This window comes from Taudactylus pleione, unplaced genomic scaffold, assembly GCF_031769625.1.
Source record: "Taudactylus pleione unplaced genomic scaffold, aTauple2 ptg002295l, whole genome shotgun sequence".
Classification (NCBI taxonomy): Eukaryota; Metazoa; Chordata; class Amphibia; order Anura; family Myobatrachidae; genus Taudactylus; species Taudactylus pleione.
The window spans coordinates 178242-200000 of record NW_028286686.1 but is presented as its reverse complement, the minus strand read 5'-3'; the positions used below and the strand labels follow the sequence as shown (position 1 = coordinate 200000).

General features: G+C 43.2%; 1 protein-coding gene across 1 annotated transcript in view; it reads left to right on the top strand.

Moving 5' to 3' along the window:
- The window catches only part of LOC148431396 (uncharacterized), a gene marked incomplete at its 5' end in the record, with an annotated part of 6679 nt that extends 6173 nt beyond the window's left edge, over window positions 1-506 (top strand). The window contains 2 exons of the mRNA XM_088466025.1: window positions 310-357; window positions 451-506. Of these exons, the coding sequence (XP_088322151.1) occupies window positions 310-357; window positions 451-506 (104 nt within the window). The remainder of the gene's footprint in view (window positions 1-309; window positions 358-450) is intronic.
- Between the last annotated feature and the right edge of the window lie 21253 nt (window positions 507-21759).

Genomic DNA, 21759 nt, shown 5'->3' with positions numbered 1-21759 from the left:
TAGTCATTAAATTGTGGGAGGTTACTGTACTGTATCTACTCCGCACCTAAAGTATCCCTCTGTCTGCCAGCCTGAAGCTTCAGTCAGTATAATGACCTTTGGTTTAGCAATGTTTAGACTGTGCAGTACTTTTCCTGCATTGTACAATATTTTAGTGTACAGTACTGTAGCCATTGTATTTTTTTGTTCATTTATGTACTGTACAATACTTTGTTAGGAGCTACAGTAGCCAAACCATGTACAGTAGCACCATACTATATAAAGGTAAATACAGCACTGTTAATGTGAATATATTTTTTTCCAATACAGTCTTCCATCAGGGACCCCAAGGGAGGCAGGGACCATGCCTGACTCGAGGTACAGTAGAGTACAGTATTTACAGTAGTGTCAACATTGTACAATATTGTATATTAGTGTTGTAATACTGTACCCTTTTTTTTCTCCCTACAGAACAAATAATATTTTTTTTTAGGGCTGTATCGCCAGATGGCCCACCACTTGGTTGATTTACTTTTTAATTTTTTGTTTACTTTATTTTTGTTTATTTTTGACTTTTATTAAAATGTTTATTTATATACAGTACAACGTGTTCTGTCTTTTCTTGGTTCTGTGCATAAAGTACAGTATACTGTATTTAAATTTATTGATACTGTAGCAACAATACGGTAAGAAAATACAGTACAGTAAGTCACCCATTCAGTACTTTTATTAATTGCACACCACACTCTTAAGGGGTGATTTAATAAAGCTTGGAGAGAGATAAAATTGGAGAAACTGTAAATACAGTAGCACCAACCAATTAGCTACTACAGTAACTATCATTTTTCAAACACAGCCTGTAAAGTGACAGTTAGGATCTGATTGGTTTGTGCTATTTATCTACAATTTTATCTCTGTCTAAGCTTTAACTAAATAAATACACGTCAACAGTAAAAATTGGAAAAAAGAGGCCACAGGCAAATTTATGAATTAAAATTTATACTGTACATTATACAGTACTGCAGATTTTCCCAACCATGGTCCTCAAGGCACACTAACAGTCCATGTTTTAAGAATAGCCATACTTGAGCCTAGGTGACTTAATTAGTACCTCACTTACTTTGATTGAATCATCTGTGCTTAAGCATGGATATCACTAATAACAGGACTGTTGGTGTGCCTTGAGGACCATGGTTGGGAATCAGTGCAGTACTGTACATACATTACTCTGGGCCGCAAATAGGGGGTGGTGGCTAGAGGTGCACCGGGTGCCAGAATGCAGGGGATGAAAAAGGGATGACTCACGGTGGCTTGGGGGCTGGAGAGTCAGAAAACGGCCATCCAAAAATGGCCACCACCAAGGAGGAGACATGCTAGAGGTCCTTACTGGGCCTCTAGTGTCTGTTAGGCCAGCAGAAGTGCCAGGAGAAGATGCTGAAAGCTGCATCTTCTCCTGTGAAACCCCCTGGCAATGAGCATGAAATCCCCCAGGCAATGAGCAGGTAATTTTAAAGTAATTAGAAGGCTTACTGTGGGGCATACAATGGTGTCAAGCAAATATGTACAGTAAGTGGCACTTTGGTAATAGGCATTAAAGTGTGTGGCATAATGTGTAATGGGAATTATTGTGTGTGGAATAATGTAAGTCACCATACCAGGGACGTTTGACTAGTGCACTGCCTTATGGAGGAGCAAGAACAAAATCCACCTGGATTTTGGAAGGGAAGGGAGGGGGTGCAAAATTTCTACAGTACCTTGCACCAGGTGACAGATATCCTAGTTTCGGCCCTGCATTACTTTTTTTTTTTACAAAGTCTTTATTCAACAGTGCATTTCTAAGAGGGGTGTGGTGCCTGCTGCCGTGCAGGTGTACTTCCATAGCATGCGTCTCACCATCAGCCCATATGTTGCTCATATGGCCCTGGAAATCCAAGCTGGACACGGACATGACTACTGTACAGTACCTAGGAGGAAGGAGATGATGTGAGAACAGTCCTTCCTCAATGCCGACCGATACGCCCAACCGGACCAAGGACTACACAAAAAGATTAGGCTTTTAAGTTAAAATCATCACTGGCACTTTTGGCCTCAGATCCAGAGTTTCACCTATACCAGGTGCAGACTCTACCTCGCATCGGAGTGCAAGGTCTACTGTATGCCCTGAAGAAAGGAGGATAGGCAAAGACAAACAGACAGTAAAAGACAGACACACAGGTTCTCACCGGAGATGCTCTTGTTCTTCATCCTGCTCGATCCCACACACCCTGTACTGTAGGAGAGAGAATACGCTGTGCAGGGCCCTTTCCTGCTCTAACAGTGTCACACTAATCCACTTCTCCACATTAATATATGCCCTAACTAACCAGCCTAACAATGTATTAATAACGAATTTGTATTATAATTAAGCCTGGTGGTGAAATACTGTAAGCAGTGCCCCTAGGCCCACAGCCCATATAACGATAAAAAAAAAATACATGAAACAAGACTGGATTTGGGTGCCCCAGATGGAGGTGAACACCAGCTGTCATTTTGAGGTCAAAAGTGAAAATAACTTCAACCCCCCCCCTACTGTAGCAGCAGGTGGCCCTGGGTTTCCCAAAGAACAAACTGGCAGGGAGCTAGAAGTATCAGAAGATTTGTCTGAATGTGATAACAGAGCACTAACATTAGCAAAAATGCTTTTCTCACCTGATCCTGATGTCGAAGAGACCGCCACTCCAACCATACAGTAGATGTACAGTAGAAGCCTGTCTCTCAATGCACGGTGCACCCACTACTGTACAGTACTGTATGTCTGCAACTATGGATTTGGATGTTGAAGCAGCCACTACTACTGTACTGTATATGAACCAAAGGAACCCGAAAACTTAAAACATCTGCATTACAAACAGCAACATCAAGCGCAGTAGCAGAAACTGGCAGCTTTAGCACAATCTGTGATGATGCCAATGTGTGCCTTGGAACAGGGGGCAATGTACAGTAAAGTAGATGTACTGTAGGAGCCAGTGGAAGGGGTGGTTGAACCATTAGCTGCGGGCTTGCACACTGACTAGGCACATACTGTACAGTATTGAACCTGCTGTGCATAAGGGTTAAACAGTGTAGGGGCAGTGAGATAATGCTGTGAGATTTGTACTGGGCCATGAGGAAAGGAGGGGGTGCAAAACTGCTGATTAATCCCCACTAATTGTGGTTGCAATGAACGTTAGAGGTCTTGCGGCTTTGACCAGGTGGTGGGGAGGGGGAGCAGTGCGGTGGTGATGGGGCATGGCTGGGGAATAGGGTTAAATACTGTATGAACAGAAGTGTGTGACAGCAGAAATGCAAGGACAGGGGAGGGGAAGAGAGAAATTAATGAAATTAAAGAATGAAAGGAAAAGAGGAAAAGTATGAAGTACAGTAAATAAGGTACAGTAAGGGAAAGGTATTGTAAATAAAGAACTTATAAAAGAAATTAGGAGAATACTGTATAATGTAGGGACAGAAAGCACAACCACAATACTGTACGTACAGTATGGACACAGTGTACAGTACTTAGCAGTCCGGATCACAAACTGAAAAGAGGAAGTTAAACCCCTCCTCCACATTACTAATTATATATAGTACAGTATAAGCTACATAGCAGTTGCTTGACCGTTTCTTTTGATTACAACTGGTAAGACTCTATGGAGATGATCAATATAATTGTTACACTGGGCATGTGTCAATACAGTTCTCCAAAACTTCACTATCCCATCCAAAAGTTCCTGTTTAGTTGTTGGTTTCACATCAGACCTGATGAACCTCTTCAACTGGGCCCAGACCAGTTCAATGGGATTCATGTCCGGTGACCTACAGGAAAGTAAAAAAAATTAAAATATTCAGTCACAGTACTGTACTTTAGTAAAAAGTGTACTAGAATAATTACTGCTCGGTACTGTACATACTTTTTTGTAAAATAAACAGTTAATACAGTACTATGGGACAATACTCACTCTGGTGGTGTGCATTCCCAATTTATCCCTCTCTCTTCCATGAATTTCGCTGAAGCCGAATGTTTTGGATCATTATCCTGGAATAATCGATGTCCTGATGGAAAGCATTTTCTCACAAATGGCACCATACAGCAATCTACTTTTTCTTGGAAGAAGGTCTTATCCATGATGCCTAAAGAGATGATAAATTATTATCAGTAACAAGCGTACACTGTACAGGACTGTAAATAATTTTTACAACAAACATTACTGTACTGCACCTTCAAAAATATAGATCGGTCCTGCACCCCAACAAGATATACCTCCTCATACATGGACCTTTAACGGATGCTTTGGACGTGGTTTAAGTGAGAGATGTGCACGGTTCCGGAAGGACAGTCTTGAGAACCTCTCAAGAGAAACCAAAGTTTCATCTGTGAAAATGACATCATTGAAATTCTCTCCACTCTCTATCCACCGTTATGCTTGTTCAACTCTCTTTACTTTATTAACATCCCTTATCATGGGATTTATCCTGTGGAATAAAAACAAGTTTTAGTTTACTGTCATGTAAAATCAGGGAATTATTAATATATATATATATATATATATATATATTTTATGTACAGTACCTTGTAGGGCCAAAAGTCCATCCTAGTTCCTTATGCATCCGTTTGATGCTGGAACAGGAGATGTCCAGGTCACATTCTGCTTTTAGAATACGTTTTATTTGTAAAGCTGTACGCTCATCATCCTCACAAGTCAATTTGTGCACAATCTTTTTGACGCTCCTACGGTAGAACACATACAGAGCATATAGCAATTATTGGACAGTTAGTGTTGAAATTGGAACACAATACAGTAACAATCTAGCAACAGACAGTATAATAAAAAAAAGGTTGCTGTAAAGTACCTACCATATGCATTTAGAAGGAAATCTATATCTAGTCCGCGTTCTCTCAAATGCATGATAGCGCACAGTCTGTAAACTAACAAGAACACCACACTCTTTCAGCCAGGCCTGGATCTGTCATGTTGTTTTGTGTTCTTTTTTCATGTTTGCAATTATCTTGCTGATGGCTTTGCTGATTTTTGCCATGTTTGATGACAAAATCTGTGGAGAGAACAAGAGAAATACGGTACAGTACTGTTGCTGAGTATACAGACTGAGTACAGTATACAGTACATAATTTAATGTTCAGTATCTTAAAAAATATATACTGTATAACACAGTACTGTACAGTCTTTTAGAACACAGTGGGGTATTACATTCTTACTGTACATCAGCAGTAACATACTGTACTTTTTTTAAACAAATATGGTGCACTGTACAGTACTGTACTGTATATTGAGAAGTACCGTACCTGTACAATGTACTGTACAGTGTACAGTAAACTGGATACACAAATATGCGTCTAGGGCCGGGGACATTGTAGCAGCACATACTGTGTTAATGAGTTAATGGGTCAGTATGAAACAGCAATATTGTGACTCACAAGATGGGCGCCAACCATACACAAGATGGTTGCGAGGCAGTGGGGGGCTATGGAGTGTTCATCAGTATACAGTGTATGTGAAATGTGGCCTGCTACTGTAGATATAAACTCAGGGGTCTATTTACTAAGCAGAGTTAGGAGACATTGAAAAGTGATAAGGTACCAACCAATCAGCTCCCAACTGTAATTTTTCAAACACAACCTTGAAAAATTACAGTTGGAAGGTGATTATTTTGTACAGTACGGTACCTTCTCTCTTCACTGTCTCCGAACACTGCTTAGTGTACAGTGTGTATACCGTATATAATATATACAGTATATCGTATACACATATATAAATACACACACATACTGTTTATATATATATATATATATATATATATATATATATATATTAGGGGTGTGCACCGGCCACTTTTCGTGTTTTGTGTTTTGGATCTGGATCTTTCTTCGTGTTTTGGATCTGGATTGGTTTTGCCAAAACCACCCTTCCGTGTTTTGTGTTCTGGGTTTTGTGTTTTGGATCTGTATTATTTTTTAAAAAAGCATAAAAACAGCTAAAATCACAGAATGTGTTGGTTTTTCTGCTCCTATGCTATTATTAACCTCAATAACCTTAATTTCCACTAATTTCCAGTCTATTCTGAACACCTCACACCTCACAATAGTGTTTTTATGTCCAAAAGGTTGCACTGAGGTAGCTGGATGACTATGCTAAGCGACACGAGTGGGCGGCACAAACACGTGTCCCATCTAGGAGTGACACTGCAGTGGCAGACAGGATGGCAGTTTGAAAAACTAGGCCCCAAACTGTACATAATGCAAAGAAAAAAAAGAGGTGCAAGATGGAATTGTCCTTGGGCCCTCCCATCCACCCTTATGTTGTATAAACAGGACATGCACACTTTAACAAAGCAATCATTTCAGCGCCAGGGTCTGCCACACGACTGTGGCTGAAATGATTGGTTCGTTTGGGCCCCCACAAAACAAGCTGGCAATTAATCTGTCCCTGCACAAACTGGCTCTACGGAGGCAAGATGTCGTCCTCATCCTCCTCATCCACCGATTCCTCACCCTCTTCAGTGTTGTGTACATCCTCATCCTCACAGAGTATTAACTCGTCCCCACTGGAATCCACCACCACAGGTCCCTCTGTACGTTCTGGAGGCTGGTCTCCCTGGAAGAGTTGACAATTCATTTTATGAACATCATCTTCTCCACATTTTGTGGAAGCAACCTCCTACGCCTTTCGCTGACAAGGTTCCCCGGCTGCACTAAACACTCTTTCGGAGTACACACTGGAGGGGGGGCAACTCAGGTAAAATAGAGCCAGTTTGTACAGGGGCCTCCAAATTGCCTCTTTTTCCTGCCAGTACAGATATGGACTGTCTGACATGCCTACTTGGATGCTGTCACCAATGTAATCCTCCACCATTCTGTCAATGGTGACAGTATCATATGTAGTGACAGTAGACATGTCAGAAATTGTTGCCAGGTCCTTCAGTCCGGACCAGATGTCCAAACTTGGTCCTGCCTGCCCTGCATCACCGCCAGTGGGTTGCTTAGGATAGCTAAGTTTTTTCCTTGCAGCCCCAGTAGCGGGAGAAAATGAAGAAGGAGCTGTTGACGTATCACGTTCCGCTTCAGCTGACAGTGTGTTCACCAGCAGGTCTTTGCACCTCTGCAGGCTTGTGTCGGCCGGAAAGAGAGACACCACATATGCTTAAAACCTAGGATCGAGCACGGTGGCCAAAATGTAGTGGTCTGATTTCAACAGATTGACCACCCTGGAATCCTGGCAAAGCGAATGAAGGGCTTCATCCACAAGTCCCACATGCCGAGCGGAATCGCTCCATCTTAGCTCCTCCTTCACTTTCTCCAGCTGCTTCTGCAAAAGCCTGATGAGGGGAATGACCTGACTCAAGCTGGCAGTGTCTGAACTGACTTCACATGTGGCAAGTTCGAAGGGCTGGAGAACCTTGCACAACACGGAAATCATTCTCCACTGTGCTTGAGTCAGGTGCATACCCCCTCCTTTGCCTATGTCATAGGTGGATGTATAGGCTTGTATGGCCTTTTGCTGCTCCTCCATCCTCTGAAGCATATAGAGGGTTGAGTTGCACCGCGTCACAACCTCTTGCTTCAGGTGACGGCGGGGCAGGTTCAAGAGTGTTTGCTGGTGCTCCAGTCTTCGACACGCAGTCGCTGAATGGCGAAAGTGGCCAGAAATTTTTCGGGCCACCCAAAGCGTCTCCTGCACGCCCCTGTCGCTTTTCAGAAAATTCGGCACCACCAAGTTTATTGTGTGAGCAAAACATGGGACGTGCTGGAATTTGCCCAGATGTAATGCCCGCACAATATTGGTGGCGTTGTCAGATATCACAAATCCCCAGGAGAGTCTAAGTGGGGTAAGCCACTGGGCGATGATTTCCCTCAGTTTCTCTAAGAGGTTGTCAGCGGTGTGCCTCTTACTGAAACCGGTGATACACAGCATAGCCTGCCTTGGAACGAGCTGGCGTTTCTGAGATGCTGCTACTGGTGACGCTGCTGCTGTTGCTGCGTAAGGTGATACATCTACCCAGTGGGCTGTCACAGTCATATAGTCCTTAGTCTGCCCTGTTCCACTTGTCCACATGTCCATGGTTAAGTGGACATTGGGTACAATGGCTTTTTTCAGGACACTGAGGACACTTTTTCTGACGTTTCTGTACAGTCTCGGTATCGCCTGCCTAGTGAAGTGGAATCTAGATGGGATTTGGAACTGGGGACACACTACCTCCATCAATTGTCTAAATCCCACTGCACTAATGGCGGATACCGGACGCACGTCTAACACCAACATAGCAGTCAAGGCCTCAGTTATACATTTTGCTTCAGGATGACTGCTGTCGTACTTCATCCTCCTCGCTAAGGACTGTTGGAGGGTCAATTGTTTAGTAAAAGTAGTGGTGTTCCTACTTCCTCTCTGGGATGATGAACAACTCCCAGCAGCAGCAACAGCAGCAGCGGCAGCAGTAGGCGTAGCAATGCAGGATCCTCCGGAGGAATCCCTGATAGGAGAGTCAGTCATGCCAGTGACATGTCCTGCAGGACTACTTCCGATCCTGACTAAGGAGGAAATTGACGAGGAGGGAGTTGACGGTGTGGTTTGCAGGCGCTTGGATACAACAGGACAACGGGATTTAGGTGTCCCTGGACTGCTTACGGTCTTAGCCAAAGTTTCTGAACTTGACAGTAACTTATTATGAAAGCGCTGCAGGTGCCGTATAAGGGAGGATGTTCCTAGGTGGTTAACGTCCCTACCCCTACTTATTCCACCTTTACATATGGTACATATGGCAAGACAGTTGTTGTCCGGATTTGGATAGAAATATTGCCAGACCAAAGAGGTGGAATGTTTGGTCTTCTGCCCAGGCATGACCGTGATGGGCTTTTTCATCCCACGGACAACAACTGTCTCCCCCGGAGCCTGATTTAAACAAACCACATCACCATCAGAATCCTCCTCGCCAACTTCCTCCTCAGCGCCAGCTACACCAGTATCCTCATCCTGTTGTACTTCAACAGTGACATCTTCAATTTGCATATCAGCAAGTGGACTGTGGGTGCTCCTTTCAGCACTTGCAGGGGGCGTGCAAATGGTGGAAAGAGCCACCTCTTCCCATCCAGTGCTGGGAAGGTCAGGCATCGCAACCGTCACCACACTTGGACTCTCCTTGGGGATTTGTGATATCTTCTTAGAACGCACAATTCTTCGCTGTGCTTTTGCCAGCTTAACTCGTTTGATTTTTTTAGTGGGAGGAGGGCTTCCATCGTCATGTGAAGCTGAACCACTAGTCATGAACATAGGGAAAGACCTTAGCCGTTCCTTGCCACTCCGTGTCATAAATGGCATATTGGCAAGTTTACGTTTATCTTCAGATGATTTAAATGTTTTTTTTTAAGGTCATTTTCCTGAACTTTGTCATTTGGGATTGTATGTGGCTTCTACTATGACATTGGGCATCGGCCTTGGCAGACGACGTTGATAGCATGTTATCGTCTATGTCATGACTAGTGGCAGCAGCTTCAGCACTAGGAGGAAGTGGTTCTTGATCTTTCTCTATTTTATTTTTATCGGAGAAAGTTTGGTCCTCCATTTATGTTATATCGATTTGATATATACGTACGGCTAAGGCGCACACAAACACAGAAAATATTTTTTTATTTGGTTTGTAGTGTACTTTGGGGGTTACAGCACCCTTTAACGGTCAAGCCAGCCGGCCCTTTACTTATGACACAGGCGCACACTTGGCACTACTTTGTTGATGCACGTGCGGCTACTGCGCACACAATTCACAAACACAGAAAATATTTTTTTATTTGGTTTGGACTGGAGTGTACTTTGGGGGTTACAGCACCCTTTAACGGTCAAGCCAGCTGGCCCTTTACTTATGACACAGGCGCACGCTTGGCACTACTTTGTTGATGCACGTGCGGCTACTGCGCACACAATTCACAAACACAGAAAAAATATTTTTTTTATAGCACTTGGGGGGAGCACCCCTGATGGACAGAGCACCCCCTGGACAACACTACAGCACCCCTTTAGGACTGGGACACTGCACAGGACTTTGGAGTGGACACAGCCCCTATGGACAACTGACTGCACAACACAGTCCAGACAGCCCCTATGGACTTTGAAGTAGTGGACAACAGCAGCACAGCGCAGCACAGCACAGCACAGCACAACACTACTCTGCACTACACTACACTACACAGCCCAGCCAGCCCTAACTCCCACCCTCCCTCTTCACTGTCCACAGCCGAGTGAGAAAATGGCGCCGACGCGGGTACCTTATATAGGATCCAAAACCCGCGAGACCCAGAAGGCGGGATGATGACATTTTGCCTCGATTTCAAATCTGAGTCAGGCGGGAAAAGTCGAGCCTGACTCGGATCGGCCTCGGATCGGGGGGGCTCGGGGGGGTTAGGATTTCAGAAATCTGAACCCGCTCACCCCTAATATATATATATATATATATTATATATACACACATATACACACACACAGTATACACACACACACAGTATATAAATATATGTGAAATGTGGCCTACTCAATGGAAATTGAGGGGTATGTACGGTAGCAAAGCTTGATGTGAGATAAAATAGTGAGATACAGTACCGGTATATACAGTATAAACAGCTAGTACATTTCATTTTGCAGGCTGTTTAATAAATGATAGTTTTGAGCTAATTAGTGATATATATTTCCCAATTTAATCTCACATCAAGCTTTCATATAGTACATACAGTATGCCCCTTAATACGCAAATATGCATCTACCGTATGAAGGAGACAAACAGGACAATAAACACAGCAATATTGCGACTGAAACTAAGATGGCCGCTGAGCAAAACAAGATGGTGGCGGGGACAGGACGGTCATCCCCGGCAGACTATACGTGACAACAGGCGGCTAGGAATCGATCAATGGTATACGGTTTGTTTGATTGAAGCTCGATACGCAAATAAGTGACTATGGGGACGGGGCATGCCGAGGCAGCGGGATATTAAACACAGCAATATTGCGACTAAAACTAAAATGGCCGCTGAGCAAAACAAGATGGCGGCGGGGACAGGACGGTCACTCACGGGAGACTAAACACAGCAAAATGACCGTGAACCATACATACAGTACCGTACTGTAGTAAGCTACTTACAGTACCAGCGGGTTGATACACTGTATGAAACAGCTGTAGAAGTTCAGGGTACAGCAACAAAGGTGACTCGGTAGTCAGGCAGAGTTACAGTAGATCACGGTAATGAGCAGCAACAACAGCGACTCAGAAGTCAGGCCGCGTTGCAGATAGTAGTATCTCAAAGGTTCGTACTGAGGATATGAGCAGCAAGTCTGTAGGGTTAAGTAACAGATTCACGGTGTGGATCGGTAGGCTGGTCTGAGACGCTATATTATACTACCAGAGACAAAAGAATTCCTTCCCGCTGAAAATCTGGCCGCTGATTAGTGTATTTGAAAAATGCACTTCCTTGTCGTCCAATGGCATGGCAGAGTTTCGGCGGCAAGGTTTTCTTTGTCTCTGGTAGCATAAAAGAGCATCTCAGACCGGACTAGCTATCCACACTGTGAATCTGCTACTTAACTATATGGACTTGCTGCTTGGATTGTCTCATCGGCACGTATCAACAGTACGAACCATTGAGATACTACTACTATCTGCAACGCTGCCTGACTTTTAAGTCGCTGTTGTTGCTGCTCATTACCGTGATCTACCTCTGCAACTCTGCCTGACTTCCGAGTCACCTTTGTTGCTGTACCCTGAGCTTCTACAGCTGTTTCCTACAGTATCAACCCGCTGGTACTGTAAGTATGGTAGCTTGCTATGTTTTGGTTCACAGTCATTTTGCTGTTTGCTGTGTTAGACACTTATTTGCGTAGTGAGTTTCAATGCTTATGGTACCGTTTTGTTTTGCTCAGCGGCCATCTTAGTTTTAGTCGCAATATTGCTGTGTTTAATATCCCGCTGCCTCGGTATGCCCCGTCCTTCACCCATCCCCGTAGATGCTTATTTGTGTATCGAGTAACTATCACACACACCGATCATTTCCTAGCCTCCCGCTGCCCCTCATAGTCTCCCTTGAGTGACCGTCCTGTCCCCATCGCCATCTTGTTTTGCTCAGCGGCCATCTTAGTTTCAGTCGCAATATTGCTATGTTTAATATCCCGCTGCCTCGGTATGCCCCATCCTTCACCCATCCCCGTAGACGCTTATTTGTGTATCGAGTAACTATCACACACACCGATCGTTTCCTAGCCTCCCGCTGCCCCTCATAGTCTCCCGTGAGTGACTGTCCTGTCCCCACCGCCATCTTGTTTTGCTCAGCGGCCATCTTAGTTTCAGTTGCAAAATTGCTGTGTTTAATATCCTGCTGCCTCGGTATGCCACGTCCTTCACCCATCCCCGTAGACGCTTATTTGTGTATTGAGTAACTATCACACACACTGATCATTTCCTAGCCTCCCGCTGCCCCTCATAGTCTCCCGTGAGTGACCGTCCTGTCCCCACCGCCATCTTGTTTTGCTCAGCGGCCATCTTAGTTTCAGTCACAAAATTGCTGTGTTTAATATCCTGCTGCCTCGGTATGCCCCGTCCTTCACCCATCCCCGATGACGCTTATTTGTGTATCGAGTAACTATCACACACACCGATCATTTCCTAGCCTCCCGCTGCCCCTCATAGTCTCTCATGAGTGACCATCCTGTCCCCGCTGCCATCTTGTTTTGCTCAGCAGCCATCTTAGTTTCAGTCACAAAATTGCTGTGTTTAATATCCCGCTGCCTCGGTATGCCCTGTTCTTCACCCATCCCCGTAGACACTTATTTGTGTATCGAGTAACTATCACACACACCGATTGTTTCCTAGCCTCCCACTAACCCTCATAGTCTCCCGTGAGTGACCGTCCTGTCCCCACCGCCATCTTGTTTTGCTCAGCGGCCATCTTAGTTTCAGTCGCAAAATTGCTGTGTTTAATATCCCGCTGCCTCGGTATGCCCCGTCCCCGTAGTCACTTATTTGCACATATTATACCTACAGTACTGTATCATTGCATTATTGCACCACTTTGCACATTTAACTAATCCACTAATGGTTCTAATGGTACTGTACACACTAAGTTTTGATTTATGTTATAAAAATAGCACATTTGGCGCTCTACTTTACAGTACTGTACTGTATATCAGTTCAGATATTCACACATTTTATTACTGATGAGCTGACACCTACCGTACAGTACTGTACAGTATATAATTAGGGAGTTTTTTTAGACACCTGTATTATTTATCATATTTATTATCTTGTGCCTCTATACAATCTCACAATATTGGTTAGTGCTTTAACAGTTGGCGCTGTAATGTTCTATATTTACCTGTATATACTGTATAACACATGCACAGTGTTAGGAGACAGTGAAAAGAGATACTGTAAGGTACTTTACCAACCAATCAGCTCCCAAATGTAATTATTCAAATGCAACGTTGAAAAATTAAAGCTGGGAACTGATTGGTTGGTGCAGTACTGTACGGTACCTTACAGTACTGTATCTCTTTTCACTGTCTCCTAACACTGCTTAGTACTGTGTACAGTGCTGTACCATACAGTATGTACTACGGTATATTTGATTGAATCTACGGTATATTTACTGTTGAAAAAAAACGGTCGAAATGACCAGGTCTCTGACCCAGGTTAAATGTAAGGTCAAAGTGACCCTTCACACAGGAAAAATCTGATCGCAAATTACTGCACTAAGGGCCTGATTCAGAGCCGGACGCTATTTGCGCTCGCTCGTTCAGAAAAAGGGGGTGGCTATTCAAATGAACCGTTCTCTCCTTGCGGTCTGTTGCCGCCTCCATGTCTGAACGAGCGAACAAAACATGCGGACGTTTATTTGAAAAATACGCCCCCTGGCCGCTCGCATCATACGTCATGTCCGCTATTTATTAGATTAATCGAGTACATCGAATAGCATATGAACTGCTCGCTATTCTTGTGGTTGGTTTTTCCTACCACTATATTGCGAGCAGTTCTGACTATAAAACAACCAAGTGACGTGGTCAATGACGCTGCTGAATTAATTATGCACACCCATAAAATGCCCGTTTTGACCTTTAAGCACGCCTGCATTCTGATCTCCACTCCCCATTTTCAACCACCTTCCCGTTACCACCCACATACGCCTCATTCTGTCACTCAAAATAGCAGGCATTCGCTATATAGTGAACAAATGATTGGCGGCCGCACTGACTGGTTCGCGCATGCGTATTAAAAACCGTACGCATGCGCAGATGTTCGAACATCGCTCAGAACGAGCGTACTACCGCTTACGAGCGGCTCTGAATCAGGCCCTAAGTACAGTAAAGTGCTTTACTGTAAATGCTACAGTACTGTAATTTGCTTTTCTGTGTGATAGGGTTATTACTGGAGTTGTATAGAGTACAGTAGCAGCACATTCTTGAAAGTGCAGTATGAGTACTGTAATTGTTTACAGTGTTGTAATGTGTATACAGTACATGTATTTCCACTATTTTACGTAACATTGTATTTAGTGTCTTTATACTTGTGTATTACAGAGTGCACCGAACTGTCAAAATGGTGAAGAGCAAAGGTTTTTACAACACTGGAAACTCATCTTGCCCACTTCCAATGACCAAAAGGCTGAGTGCACTAGTCCCACAACTGTCTAGGTAAGGAAAATTTACAGGTACCTCTTCTAGTCAAGGCAAGGAAGAATGCAAAGCCCAAGAACAACTCTTTGCAAGTGGACATCAGAGAAAATGGACCAGGGAACGTGGAGCAACATATGAACGTCCAGAACCAGGAGGAAACACCAGTGATTTATGGACCCGAAGAATTGGACACCTTTGAGCCTCTTGTTGAAGATGTATCCCACTCACCAACTCATCGAAAACTGTCATTCCAAGAAGATAATGCATGCATATGTAGCTGTGCTAGGATGGTGAGAGACCTCGTGGGAAAAGTTGGTCATCTGGAAGCGAAAATTGACAACTTGAAAGAAGAGCTGAAGGAAGGGCTGAAGGACACCATTGCAGAAGCAATGAAAGAAGCAATCCAGCAAAGTAAAGAAGAATGGCAAGAGGCCACTGCCCAGAGTACCAAGAAGAGACATGACCAGGCAATCCAGTATGAAATGGTCACACCGGATGAATTTGAGCCTGAGGATAACGATGATGATTTCAACTTGGAGACTGACCCATTCTTCAACTTGCTAGATATGGACAATACAGTGGCATCAGAGCACTTGGACATGACACCAGTGCCATCATGCAGCCTGCCTCAGTGGGAGAGTACACCAGTGGCATCATATCGCCTGCCTGAACGGTCAGTTGAAGAATTGAGGATCAACAATGCAAGCATGCCTGTATTTTCACCAGGAACGCCTGTCATGTCGAGCACCCCAGCACCACTGACTGTATTTAGAACACCCTTACCGGATATACCACTGGCTGTAATCAACGTTGACAAGGACAATGAAATTTACAGAGCTGTCAATTGTGAGATGCATCGATATGCGCAAACAATATTTCAAGAACACATGCCCTATGACCTGTATTGCAATTGGACCAAGTGGGTGAACTTTGATTTAAGTCAGAAGAAAGTGCCAATCCCCAACAATTTAAGAGAAGATATCCTCTCAAGATGCCGGACAAGATTCAGGATTGGAAAAGAAGAACTTACCCGGATAAAGGACACGTTGAATGGGGTGCTGCACATGCCAAGGAAACATGTGTGGAGGACAGTCACGCATACAAGTACAGATCTTCAATCAACAAACACGACTTGAAGGGACTAATCAGAAGACAGGAAGACCCGGCGCCGCCGCTGGCCAGGATGTGGCAGCGGCAGAAGAAAGAAGTTGAGGACAGGAGAGGACTAAAGGGGTGGAAAGCAAAAGAGCTAAGGAAGTTCCCCCCAAAAGCCTCTTCCACCATAACAGAAAAGCCCTATGTGAGGCCAACAGAACATTAAACCCAACCTACAGTAGACCAACAGGCCTGAAGAGAGGAAGACCCATGTGAAGAGAGAAGCAGAGGACAGGAGAGGACTACAGGGGTGGAAATCAAAAGAGCTAAAGTTCCCCCCCTCAAAGCCTCTTCCACCATAACAGATAGGCCCTATGTGAGGCCAACGGAACATTAAACCCAACCTACAGTAGACCAATAGGTCTGAAGAGAGGAAGACCCATATGAAGAGAGAAGCAGAGGACAGGAGAGGACTACAGGGGTGGAAAGCAAAAGAGCTAAAGAAGTTCCCCCCGTCAAAGCCTCTTCCACCATAACAGGTACCGGTAGGCCCTCTGTGAGGCCAACTATACTGTACATTAATATTGTAGTTTGTTAGGCTGGTGAGATACAGTAGGGCTGATAATAATGTTACAGTAGATTAGTGTGACACACTATTAGAGCAGGAAAGGGCCTTGCATGGCATATTCTCTCTCCTACAGGGACCTCTGTGAGGGATTGAGCGGGACAAAGAAAAAAAGTATCTCCAGTGAGTACTGTATGTACCGTACCTGTGTGTCTGTCTTTTACTGTCTGTTCGTCTCTGCCTATCCTCCTTTCTTCAGGGCATACAGTGGACCTTGCACTCCGATGCAAGGTAGAGTATGCACCTGGTATAGGTGAAACTCTGGATCTGAGGCCAAAAGTGCCAGTGATGATTTTAACTTTAAAGCCTAATCTTTTTGTGTAGTCCTCGGTCCAGTAGGGCGTATCGGTCGTCATTGACGAAGGACTGTTCTTACGTCATCTCTTTCCTCCTAGGTACTGTACAGTAGTTATGTCCGTGTCCAGCTTGGAACTCCAGGACATGCCAGAGGCAGAAGAAAGAAGCGGGGGACAGTAGAGGACTATGGGGGTGGAAAGCTAAAGAAGTTCCCCCCCCTCTGTACAGCATGTTACTGTAGGTTAAATAAAAATTGTCATTAATTTATAAAATTGGTGTTTGTACTGTATGTAATTCAGTCTTTAAGTGCGCCTGAGACCCAACACGTGCATCTGTTATTAAAAAGGTACAAAAAGTCAATAACACACAGATGCAGGGGCGTATCTTCCTATTGGCCAGGATTTCACTCACCAGGGGCGCGCCGGCCGATGGGGGTTACCGCCCACAGTCATATACTGTACAGTATCCCTGTTGCCCATCCCAGTGATTTCACAGCTGCCCGGCACTTACAGTAGTATACAGTACAGTAGACATACAGTACTGTACACACTGAGGGCCGTTTTCAATTTAGGGGTCTATTTACTTTTTTTAGCTGGTCTCGTCTTTTCACTCCAAGGGGTCTATTTACTGTACTAAGCAGTGTTAGGAGACAAAGTGAAAAGTGATAAAAAAGTGATAAGGTGTCAGTCAATCAGCTCCCAACTGTCATTTTTCAAACACAGCCTGTGAGATGACAGTTGGGAGCAGATTGGTTGGCACTTTTTCACCCACTGGAGCGAAAAAACGTGATTGGCTAAAAAAGTTTTGCCGATTATGTCATTTCGACAGGCATAAAATTATCACTGTATTCAATTTGAAAGCTTTTCCTCCTACCGTAGGCGGGAAGTCAATGCAATGTACAGTAAGACAGTATGTGAAAAAGTTTTGCCTACTGTATGAATAGCAGGTGGAAAAAATTGGTGAATTGGGGTGCAACATTGCGGGAATCCTTCAACATGCAGCCTTAACACAGTCCCCTAAAGGTACTGTAAACTGCGTAATTTAAAAAAAAAAAAAAACAGTCAGAACACCCCAAAAATTCACTTTCATTTTGGGGGCAAAGGAAAAAAAATTTTGGGGCAAAAGTTAAAAATGTAGGGGTAGAAGTTACTGTACTGTATGTTGCCCATAGCAACCAATCAGATTCTACTTCTCATTTATCTACAGTAGCACCTTCTAGAAGATAATACCTGGAATCTGATTGGTTGCTATGGACAACATCACTTCTTAATAGAACTCCCATCTTAGTAAATTTACCCCCTAATATATAAAATGTACTGAGTTTAGTAAGGGTTGGATAACAATACTGAACAAAAGTAGCGAAGAATTAAAAAAAAAAAAAGCGCTACATGGGTATGGATCGGGGCATGCGCCTGAGATACGATGACGTACAGTATTGTAGGACACACTCAAGCCAGGTGCAACCTTGGTATTGCAGGCGGCTGTAGTGTAATGGTAAATAATCTAACCAATACATTACGTCGCTTGTATAACCCTTTTGCGGGTTCGAAACTTGAAAGGTTACACTTTTTATTTTTTATTATTATTACACAGTCAAGGTTACACTTTTTTGTCATAAAGTACTGTGGCATAGAAATACCAGAATTTCTGGATAATGTATTAGTGAAGATTTAAAACAAAATAAAATTACCGTATACAGTATATATTTTAAAGGTCTCGAACCAGCGGGACAAGAAAATGGTAGATGCAGTAGGGCTACGCATTAGCCCCCTAGACTATTGCATCTACTGTATTGTAGTTCCTAGAGTCATGGAATCACTACAATGTCTACCGTAAGTCCGGGACAGGGTCAACAGTATTGTACTTACTATAATACAGACAACCAGGCATGCGCAGTGCTATGAGACTCAATACACCACAGTGTAGCGCGCAACTAGCAATGCGGTATATGGCATACTGTATGGAGCAACAAACTACAGTACTGTAGCTGGGCACATCTACAGTACATACAGTATAATATATTGAGTTTTGTAAGGGTTGGATAACAATACTGAACTACATTACTATAGTGAACATTTAAAAAAATAAATAAATTATCAAGGTCTCGAACAGAAGGAGAGAAGTGTAAGCAAGACAGATCACCTAACCCCTTGCTCACAAGTCTCTCCTAGTAAGAATTGCATCTGTCCTCTACAGTACATTATGTGACATCTACAGTATCGTACGATGAAGTACTCAGGCGTCTGTAGCATAGAGGTAAGAAATCGAACTTCTACATTGCAGACGTCTGTACAATCCGGTTTCGGGTTCGAAACCTGGAAGGTTAAACTTTTTTTTTTATTTTTTTTATTATTATTAGACAGTCAAGGTTACACTTTTTATTTTTAATATTATTATTACACAGTCAGTGTGTAATATGGAGATCCCACTTTCACTGTGTGTGAATCATGACCCGCTACTGTATGATCTTCCATACTGTACGCCATGGCATAGCGCTACAAGGGTATGGCTATGGCGCAGCACCACTGGTAATGCATTGCAACCCCACCACTGGGCACACGCCAGAGATCCTATTTGTACTGTAACCCCTCAGAACTGGCTATAAGTCACCACAGCACCAACTGTGCAGACATTGACGCAATTTTGCAGTTTAAACGCAGAGTCAGTTTGTAATGCAGAGACCTCTCTCTCAAACAGTCAACTATCAGTTACTGAACTCGTTAAATCACTAAAGTTTCCAAGTCTGGGACAGCATTGACATTGACGCAAGTTTGCGCTGTAGAGCACAGTCAGTTTGTAATACAGAGACTTCCCTCCCAAACAAATCCCACTACTGTAGCACTTTCTGAAGTCATGAAATGACTATTGTGTATACTGTAAGTCTCGGACAGTGCAGAATGGCACAAGTGTGAAAATTCAACTGTACTGTAGCAATACAGACAACTGGGCATGCGCCATGGCATAGCACTACTTGGTTTATGGCTTGGCTCCACTGGACATGCGGCACACATTCCATTGTCATTGTAACCCCTCCACTGGGCATACGCTAACATTGATGCAATTTTGCAGTTTAAATGCACAGTCAGTTTGTAATACAGAGACCAATCACTTTAACAGAGCCCATTACCACTTGATGGTCATAAAAAATCACTATAATGTCCAAGTCTGGGTCAGCGCCGGCATTGACGCAAGTTTGCATTCTAAGGTACAGTACTGTATGTACAGTAATAAAAATCCAATTTTCGCTGTTTGACTCCCGAAGCACTGGGCATGTGTCCACATGTACTGTATTGAATACTGAATATTTTAAGTGAAGATTTTAAAAATAATAAAAAAAAACATATTTTCAAGGTCTCGAACCCACGGAACAAGAAGAGGGGAGAAGCAGTGAGACTAGGCATTAGACCGCTAGGCCACACGCTTCACCTATTACTAGAGTTTTGTAGTTTGTAAAGTAATTAAACCACTACAATGTCTAAGTCTGGGACAGTGCCGACAGTATTTACATTTGCGCAAGTACAGTATGATTTCAACCGCACAGTCAGTGGGTAATACAGAGCTTAATGATTTGATACTTTATTAGACATTCCTCTACCACTTTATTATACCGTACATTCCTGATTCCATGTGGAAAATGCTGTAATACTGTATAGTGTACCGAATGACCGCTTCTGTCAACCAATCATCGGGCGGTGATACAGAACATACTGTACAGTACATTGGAAATCACACGCATGCGCTATGTAGTTTAGGAAAAGTGACACCTGGTGGGCAAAATGTTGTATTACGCATAATGAAATCAGACGCATGCGCTATGTAGTTTAGGAAAAGTGACATCTGGTGGGCAAAAAGTTGTATTACACGTAATGACTTTTTTCCAGCATTACGCTACGCTACATTACTAAACTTTCTTTGTGGCACGACTCATGGTGTGGTGTGTGGCGCGCCATGCATGGCGTGAGAGATAACAATGTGATGCCACATGATAGCTGGGCAGATCTGTATATATATATATATATATATATATATAGTATGTGTGTAAGTGTATGTATGTGTGTGTGCTTGAATATATTTATATATGTATATCCATTTGTCATATAGTACGCTTGATATTGGCACCTTTATGAGTATTTTGTGATTTTATTTTATTGTTTTAAATATTGCACTATGAGCTCTCTTTCATTGTTTCTTTGATCTGATGCTGGTGCATATGGAAGGGGACGGAACTGCATGTATATATGGGCTACATGCTATATATTAAATTGAATAGTGTGAGGGTCTATAATAATGTGGAGAGTGTTTATTAAAAGCATAATTTCATCAGTACTTAGAAAAAAACTATTTTCCTTTACACAAAAATCATGAGATTGAACCAACAGCTGATACAGAGGAACAGCTGACAATGCCCAAAATAGGACAGTTTGGACTCAGTGAAGGAGAGAAAGACAGAATGAATCCCCTCTGACACATCTTAGGTGCTGTTAACCAATGAAATGTACACATTTACTGTATAGACATTTTTGGCAAATGCTTGTAACAGAGCAGTTTTCTTGAACTTATAAAAATGCAGCTTAAAAAAGAAGTACCTCAAAGATGAGTTGAATTAGACACAAACTGTGTGCTGGGTTTACTTATCCCCACAGCCGGCTGAATAATACAAAAGCAGAGTTTCGCATACCTTGGTACAAGGGTAGAGAGCCTCATCACCCCAACATTCCTGGGGGACTCATCTGGGATCCCCAACTGCCTATCCAGAACTGACCAATTACCACCTGAACTTTGGGAACCACAGAAGCAAATTCTGTATGGTGAGTATTGAAAAAAAGTGCATTTGTACATTCAATACTCTCTTCTGCACTTCCTAATTAGTATTGTGGGGTTCAGTAGGGACAGGCTAATCAGGGATCTATGAATAATAAATGACAAACCTGCTCTTTTAAAGTATAAGTTGTCTTGTCTTGAAGATGAGTGAAAGTAGTATGATTGTATGTCTGCTAACTATGAGATGTATAGAAAGGAACCAGATCTTTAAATTATCAACCAAAGACTGCACTTCTCATCTTTAATTAAAGGCTTGACCATGTCTTTT